This window comes from Echinops telfairi, unplaced genomic scaffold (assembly GCF_000313985.2).
Source record: "Echinops telfairi isolate 266 unplaced genomic scaffold, ASM31398v2 ScPeMD7_7400;HRSCAF=8409, whole genome shotgun sequence".
Classification (NCBI taxonomy): Eukaryota; Metazoa; Chordata; class Mammalia; order Afrosoricida; family Tenrecidae; genus Echinops; species Echinops telfairi.
In genome coordinates, this window is record NW_022111300.1 from 32,976,006 (window position 1) to 32,984,882 (window position 8,877).

Consider the following 8,877-nt stretch of genomic DNA (forward strand, 5'->3'; position numbering starts at 1 on the left):
CAATGATCGACACATACACACACACACACACACACACCCAGGGGGATGAACAACAGAAACCATGGGGGAAGGGAGACCACGGTCGGTGGAAAATATGAAAATAATAGTTATTCATCATTTACCAAGGGGTCACAAGGCGGGGAGGGAGGGAAAAAGGAGTTGCTGATACCAAGGGCTTAAACAGAAAGTAAATGTCCAGAAAATGATGATAGCAACATATGTACAAATATGCTTGATAAGATCGATGTATGGATTGTTATAAAAACTGTTAAGAGCCCCCAGTAAAATGATCTTTAAAAAATAAACTACTTAACAAAAAGAAGTTACAGTCTCAGAAACCCACAGTCTACCCTGTCCCGTTGGGTCTCTATGAATTGGAATCAACTCAGTGACAAGGAGCCTGAGATTGGCTTTTCAAATCCTTGGTCAATCATCAAAAGATTCAGATCCAAACCCAGGTCCTGGCTAAACTATTTAGTGGCACAACATTGCTACTGCCTCTGCCATGCGTTTTTTCCTCCTTGCGGCACTGTCCTATTCCTGTTTGACCTTCCGCTCCCGCCCCTCCAGAAGCCAAATGTCTCCATATTCTAGTATCTTCCACTGCCCGGTGGGCTATCCAATCGGGGTCAGTGCTCGGGGTTCCCAACTGTTCTCTCTCTTCCCCACACACTGTTACCATCACCAGGGCCAACTTCTGATCATTCAACCCACGGTGAGGTGGTCATGGCTTCACGCTGTTATCTCAGCAGCAGCACAGAGACTTTGCCTAGAACAGTGGTTCTCAACCTTCCTCATGCCGCGACCCTTTAATTCAGTTCCTCGTGTTGTGGTGACCCCACCGCAACCATAAAATTATTTTCGTTGCTACTTCGTCACTGTAATTTTGCTACTGGTATGAGTCAGGCGAACCCTGTGAAAGGGCCAGCTGGCCTAGAGAGTTCTTGGAAGAGCAGTATCTTTTGGGTTCAAAGTCCAAGTCCCAAGACCAGCATGATGAGGAGGTCCATTAGAGCATGTGGGGACCCTCCTGCCCCCACAAAGGCTCCCCAGCATCTGTCCATGATCAGAGCGGGGCAGGCTGCCCAGCAGAGTCAGATGGAGAGCCTGTGAAGAATACAGTCCTTAGCCTCCACGCTTGCTGTTTGTATTATAGTGAGCATTCTATGGGGCTGAAATAAAACCCAAACTCACTGTCATTGAGTTGATTCTGCCTCCCAGCACCCCTGTAGGGTAGAGTAGAACTGCCCCTGGGGGGTTAGGAAAGTAGAAAGCCTCAAAGCCTCACCTTTCTCCCGAGGAGTAGCTGCTGTTTTCGAACTGCTGAGCTTGTGGTTAGCAACCCAGTGGATAATCCACTGCATCACCAGGGCTCCTTGCAGAAAGCTTCTGTCGCTGCCATGAAGTCGGTTCTGACGCATCTGGACCGTCCAGGTCAGGGACCAAGAGTAGAAAGTCTCATTGTCGGTGCTCACTTGAGCAGCACAGGTACTAAAATTGGGAAAGTCTCATCTTTCCCTCTAGTAGCGACGGAAGGTTTCAAACTGCAGACCTTGCAGGTAGCAATCCAACCTCTGTGTTTTGTTAGAACTACACCCCATCGTGCCCCAAGGGTTCCAAGCAGGAGACTAGACCGGGCCAGCATAGGCTCAGAAGCACACATCATCTGGAAGCCTGAGTGTATGGGAGGGAGAGGGAAAGGCCTAGAATCCACAGGTGTAACTGGTCACCCTGAAGAAAGGATGGAAGCATTCCGGCTGCCATGGGCTCTGAAACCTGAGATCTGAGATTCGGTCTCCGTGGCATAAGCCAAGGACAGAGCAGGGCCTCCTCCTCTGTGCTGGGGGACACCACGCAGTTGGGAAATGCTTTGCAGGAGTTAGCTTTCCATCCAGTGTGATGTGCGGCTTCTGCTCCTCCCCAGGTCGGACTGCCAGCTTGTACCTGGCCCTTCTGTTTGGCCACCCTGGTGTTCCTTTTGATGACCACGAAAAACCCCAACATCTACAGGATGCCCCTCGGCCAAGTCACCTACCCTGAAAAAAACCGCTCCTTCTACCTGGAGGCCAAAAAGAAGATGGCTGAGAACCCTTTACAAGAGGAACACTCCTCCGGAGTCCTAGTGATGAGTTAGAGCACTCTCCCACTGCCTGTCTTGTAGGAACTACGTCACACTAACCTGCTGTGCGCCTGGTGTTTTGTTTGTTTGTTTGTTTGTTTTTGATGTTAGACTCCAGGGGACACCCCCAAGCATATGATAGACACACAGGGACAGCCTTGGCTATGGACTTCTAACCCCGAGTGGGGTGGGTCGAGTTGGAGCTGACAGAGACGGCTGTCACATATTTATAAGGTCAAAATGCTCCACAGAGAGAGCGCAAGGGAGACTGGAGCTAATGATTGATATGTATTGATCGTCTTGGTGTTTGGACAGCTGGGTGGTGTTAACAGTATTAAAAATTAAGCTCTACAAACCAACTAAGCCTTAAGTGAGTGGAATCCAGTCACCCAATCAAAGTCAACACAGAACTTTCCACTCAGCAGTTTGGGTTGTTTTCAATCAATTACAGACGTGGCCCACTGCTCAAGGTCCTGGAGCTGCAGGCTCCCTCCTCAAGGCTGCCCATTGGGTGCGGGTCATTCTTGTACTCAGATGAAGTGTGTGTGTGTGGTGGGGGGCGGTTAGGCTGACAGTGCTGCGGGAGGGAAGAAAGAATTGTAGTCACCCCAAACAATTCTGTTGGGCCATTTTTCTTGGAAGTTGCAAAGAATTTTTTTACCCGGCGTTTTTGGTTTTGCTTTTATCTTATGGGATTGGTTTCAAGACAATATTGGTTTGAGCTAGAAAAGCCACGTGGCTTCTCTAAAGAACATTCAGACTCACCGCAGATGCAGCACACTGAGTCGTCAGAATCCGCTGTCCCCTTTTCTGTGCTCATGCTTGGCTCTGTGTTTTATTATGGTGAAAGATGTGACAACACATTTGCTGTTTCAATGACTGTAACATGTATGATTCAAGGACCGTCACGTCATTTGTCGTGGTGTAGCCATTGGGCCCGTCTCAGTTTATTGGGGAACGTCTTAGAGATGTTATGCAGACCGAAGGTTAAGGTCATACCACAAATGGGTGTTGTCAGAAGTAGGACTTCTTTCCAAAATCAAACATAAAATAAGCATTGTCTTTGGCACACTCACAATATTCTCTCTGAGACACCTCTGATATTGGAACCACCAAAATCTATCAGACTTTCATAATTGTTATTATTTTAAAAGTATCAGCTCTAGGAGCCTTGGTGGTGCCGTCAGCTGCTGACCCATCAGACACACCATATTTAAAGAGTGGCAATCTGATTCTGGAAAGATCTACAGCCTCAGAAACCCTGCACGGTCATCCTACACATTCCTGTAGGGCCAATTTGTGTAGGAATCGACTGGCCAGCAACGGGTGTGGCCAGGTTTTGTCCATCCCAGAGAATTCTATTTCCAAACATGCTAAAGATGGAGGCAGACTGTCAGACTTACGGCCTTCCACTTGGGTTTCTCTCCGTATAGAGAACGGAACTGTTGGAATCTACTTGAAGGTGTTTTCCTCATCAGTGCCAGGTATATGGATGGGGCTTCAAAAAGTTGGTGGAGAAAGGAAACTAAAAAGGTCATCGAGTTTTGCCCACCACCAATATTTTGAAGCCCCCCCCCTCGCTCCCATCCCCACCTTGTGCAGGTTGCTGAATGATCAACAGAAGTCACGGAGTGCAGCTACAGAGATCTGAGAGAGGAGATCAGGGCCTCCGGTCCACAGGAAAATAAACAGCGTTCCAATTTACAAACCCTGAAATCAAAGGTCTCAGGAAACTATGGATTTTGCATTTAATGGATTTTCTTGTATGTGGTGGGGTGAAGATGTGTCAGTGTTTGAACGGAAATCTCCCTAGTTATGGAATGTGTGATGTGAGAGTTGGGGAAACAGATAACAAGCTCAACCAAAGACAACAGGAGAGAGGAGTCCCTGCTGTGGTGGGAGGAGCCTCAGCAGTGGGAGGCATCCCTGCTGTAGGAGGAGCCAGAGTGATGGGAGGAGTCCCTGCTATAGTGGGAGGAGCCAGAATGGTGGGAGGAGTCCCTGCTATAGTGGGAGGAACCACAGTGGCTGGAGGTCCATCCTCAGAAGTTCTAGCACCTTCTCATGGTGTGCTCACGCCAATGTGTAAATAACAACATTTCAAAGGCCTTGTATATTCTGTAATGTAAGTGGCACAGATTTTCTCAATTATTAATCTTGTTTTTGTTATTGATCTTGTTATTAATCTTGTCCTAATTCAAGTACTCTGTTGGTTTTCTTAGAGAGCCCTTGTGTTCTTCCTGTGGCCTGTTGAACAAGCTTCTATGTACGCAGACTAATAAATGATACTCTCAGGACAGTGCCCTGTAAGGGTTGCTTGAAAGTCACAGGTGCCTCTTTGAGCTATCGTTTGTGTTGGTCATCACATGCGTAAATACGGGTCACGTACTCCCCTTTAATACTTAGAACCAGACAAACCCTGGAGCAAAAACCAGGGATGTCAGAGTAGAACTGGCTCCATTGTGTTTTCAATGCCACATCTGTCTTCTGAAGAGACTCTGGCTGGATTCGAACCTCTACCCTTGTCATTGGTAGCCAAGTGTGTTAATCATACTTGAGCAAACCCTGTTACATTCCATATGTATGGATCCATCCCCTTGATATATGGGGTATCCTTGGATATCGGTGTCCTCAGTCTATCTTGAGCATCCTATCCACTGTTCCCTAGACTCAATGGAGTGGAGTCTATTACCGATGGAGTGAGGTCAATTACAGATATGCCGAGCCTGTTTCTATACGTTGATGTCAATACCCTAGGACCCAGCTCCCAATACCCATGCCAAGGCAGGACCTGGGCATCCCCATAGGGGCCATGGACATGCCTTAGAGGACAGGTCTCAAGGACAAACCACTACTGAGAATGCCATACTACGATTGTCTCTGCCACCTGAAGCACCTCTGCCCATGTGAATACATTTGAAATTGATATGGTGATAAGATAAAATTGATAAGAAAATTATAAGATGACAAGAAATTGATAAGACAATGATAAGAATGGAAATTTACTTCAAGTTTCAAGAATGAGGTATAAAACAGGCCACAAAAGACCACAGTGGAGATCCTTGCCCACCCCCCTTCCATGGGATGCCCTCTCTCAAAACAAAACCTCTCTACTTATCATTGTAAGAAAATAAACTTACCAGAGTCCTTGGTACTTACAAGTTCCCGCTGGTCGGAGGGAGAAGAGACAAAGCACACTGAGAGAGTCCAAGCTTCTTATGCTGAAGACTTCAGACGCGGGACCTGTAGGAGTTACACGGGCTGTTTTGCACGTTCCCATCACAACCGATTGGCTTGAAGTGTGTCAGGATGGAAGGCTGCATTCTACAGGAGTTGAGGAATTCCCAAGGGGGCTGCTTGCATTCCCTCCTGTAAGAATGCCATCATGATTGTTAAAAAACGCTACAAGGTTTGTGCTTATGAATGTTTCCTGCCCGCACCCCCACCGAAACAGGAGGTTTTAATCTTTACAGTTTGAATACCTTCTTGCACCTGCGTTGACAGGCTCCAGGCCACAAGAAGGGCGTGTGGCATGGAGACCACAGACCGGTTCCATCTGCTAAGAGGGCCAGCAGCAGAGATTCTGAAGGACTCTAAGCCCCAATAAAAAATTAAGTAAATTGACTTTTAACGAAGGGAGTGCCAAGTCCTGCTTTTGCAAACTCTTAAACTGGGAGACGCACACAGTAGATCATGTGAGAAACATGGTCCACTAAGTCCACACGGAAGAAGCACACAGCATGTGTGATCCAAAGACGACAAAACAAATCCAAATATGATGAAGGGAAATGTGTCAGAGCTTCCATTGTGAACACCCAATTTGTTGAGGGCTATGGAGGATGGTGGGAACCCAAAACCCATCTGCAGTGTCTGCTCCGAGGGGGCCCCTGGCAGATCCCTCTAGTCACAGGAGAGGGACTGACACAGTTGTACTAGCAGACAGAGATTATTGTAAACTTGATTATGTTGACTCAAACCATGGTCTGATACAATACTGGGTCAGTTGACCTCTCTCTTGACTCAACCTAAGCTTGTTCTATGCTCAAATATTTCTTGATTGTTCCAAGAAAGAAATCTCTTCTCTGGCTTTTTAAATATTGTTGGTGGGTTTTTTCTTTTTTTTGCTTTTTAATCATTTTATTGGGGGCTCTTACGGATCTTATAGCATTCCATGCATCAATTGTATCAAGCATATTTGTACCAATGTTGCCATCCTCATTTGGGTTTTTTCTTTCATACTCTTTATTTGTATCTTTATATTATTATTGTTGTTTTCTTCTTTCTGTTTTTTATTGTTTCTGTTAGATCTCCCCATCTAGGAAACACAAGCGGTGGAGTATAGAGATAATAAACGATGCAATGGTTTATTGGGAAGGGAGAGGGGGGAGGGAGGAGGGGGAAGGGGAGGGGAATTGGGAAGTGATCAGTGGATACTGGCGTGGGGAGGGAGCATTGGAGCTGATTTTGTGATGTATATAAAGCTCTTTTTTAGAAGCAGTTCAACTATGGAAGTGTATGATATTTGAAGAGTATATCAAGAAACCTAAAAAAGAAAGAAAGAAACCAACTTCACTTATGGTTCCCTGTCAGGGGAGCCAGCCCCTGACAAATCATCAAGACCCAGTAGGTGCAATTGTATGGCGATAATAAGTGAAGATCATAGTAAAGTCATAGAGAATATGAGAGATAGGGGAGAAAGTAAAATAATGGAGTCAAACACATTTCATGGAAGCATGCTCACCTCAGCTCCTCTTGGTGGTCCAGGGCAGGAGAGAGAGCAGGAGAGGGCAGGGAGGGTAAGGACCACAAGGGGATAGGGGACAGGGGAGCGAGGACTGGGGTGAGAGGATGAGAGAGAGCTCTTTGTTTCTAACCAAGGCTTATATACCTTTGGGGGTGTGCATGCCTGCTAATTACAGGTAAAGACATACATCACAGGAAGGGGTTGTACTATAGGTAACACAGTAAGGAGAGCGGGAAGATCTAGGGGTATACACGCAATAGGAAGGGGGGGGGATTGGCGGTACACAAGTGACAAGATGGGCGGATCCTAGATACAGGATGGCAGCCTAGCTTTGGATGTCACTGAGCAGGTTTGACCTGTTCTCTGACTTTCCATGGAAGCAATGACTATCCTTATCAGTAGGGTGTGAGCCCCACCCACAGTGGACCAGACTGATGGGTGAATGCCTTCAGAGAGAATATCTCTAAGCATCTGACCCCCCACCATGTGCTGGCAAACAGCCTCTAATGTTTGGCATATCTTTAGGGGAGACAAAGCTGGGGAAAAGTCTTTTGTATCCCAGTTACCATCGGTGAAAAAAGAAGAGTTGTTGCTTAGGGGGCAATGAGTTCATTTTAATGATGGTGGAACAATTTGGAGAGGGTTAACAATAATGATTGTGCAGCATGAAGAGTCTAATCAATGCACTGAATTGTACATGTAGAAGTTGTTGAATTGGCCAATGTTTGGTTGTGCATATTTTTGTCAAAGTTGAAAAAGATAACATGAATAACAATGAGTACGGGGTGAAACAGAACACGTTCTAAAATTGATGTGGTTGACCTTTAAAATTGTATTGGATGGGTGAAGTGGATGAAGTGCTAATAAACCAATTTTTCTAAAAAAAAAGCAGAGATGCAAAGTCTCCTACGAGAGATTCTATCCAAGCCTGACATTAACCTTGTCCTTAACCTGTGTGGTGCTGACGTACCTAAAGCAAGCTTATATCAATCTGACGCTCAGGAGATGAGACAAACCTAGGCAGGAGGCCTGCAGTACAGCAGGGATGGCCTGAGACCAGACGTCAAGAAAGATTCTTGTGGTAGAACAGGTTCACCTGGGTCCCACTTAAAAGCAAAAAACCAACTCATTACCATCAAGTTGATTCCCACTCAGGACCCTACAGGACAGGGTAGAACCGCCCCTCGTGTGTACATCTTCGTCCCACAGGGGGGCTGGCGGGTTCCAGTGGCCAGTTGGCGGTCAGCAGCCCCGTTCATAGCCCACTGCACCAGGCTGCTGCTGCTGTTACTGTGAGGTGCAGCTTCTGACTCCGAGCGGCCCTGAGGACAGCGATGAAACACTGCCTGGTCCTACACCATCCTCACCAAGGTTCCCATGTCGGAGCCTGTTGTTGCAGCCAGCTGGCTGAGGGTCTTCCTCTTTGTCGCTGCCCCTCTCCTCTACCAAGCATGATGTCCTTCTCCAGGGACTGGTCTCTCCTGACAACACGTCCACAGTGCATGAGATGCAGTCCTGTCATCATCGTCTCTAAGAAGCATCCTGGCCGTACTTCTTCCGAGACAGTTTGTGTGTTCTTTTTCCATTCATGGTACTTTTGACATTCTTTGCCAGCACCATGATCCAAAGGCATGAATTCTTCTTCGATCTCCCTTCCTTATTCAATGTCCAACTTTCACAGCTACCATACCTAGTTTAGCAAATTGAGCCAGGTAATGCCTTTTGTCTGAGCCTGTACTCACAAGCTGTTTGGCTTCATAGGTAGACTTGCCTTCTAGGATAAACAGGTGTTGGCCCCCACACCTGGGTTTCTGATACTTAATGCTAGCATTTCTCATTTGAGTTAATGTGTTAGTCCGGGTAGACTAGAGAAGCAAATAATTCATAGACACTCCTATGTATATAAGAAAGAGGTTTATATACAAAAGCAATTGACTATTGAGAAAATGTCCCAGCCTAGTCCAGATCAAGCCCATAAGTCAGCCATATGTCTGATGCCAATCTATAAAGTCCT

The 8,877-nt window shown here is 46.5% G+C and overlaps 1 protein-coding gene across 4 annotated transcripts in view; it reads left to right on the top strand.

Annotated features, from left to right (window-relative positions):
• The window catches only part of LOC101645833 (urea transporter 1), a 24,843-nt gene extending 20,397 nt beyond the window's left edge, over positions 1-4,446 (top strand). For all 4 annotated transcript variants that reach the window (XM_045296174.1, XM_045296172.1, XM_004703091.2 and 1 more), the window contains one exon: positions 1,925-4,446. In XM_045296174.1, the coding sequence (XP_045152109.1) occupies positions 1,925-2,134 (210 nt within the window). In that variant the 3' untranslated portion in view covers positions 2,135-4,446. The remainder of the gene's footprint in view (positions 1-1,924) is intronic.
• Positions 4,447-8,877: the final 4,431 nt, after the last annotated feature.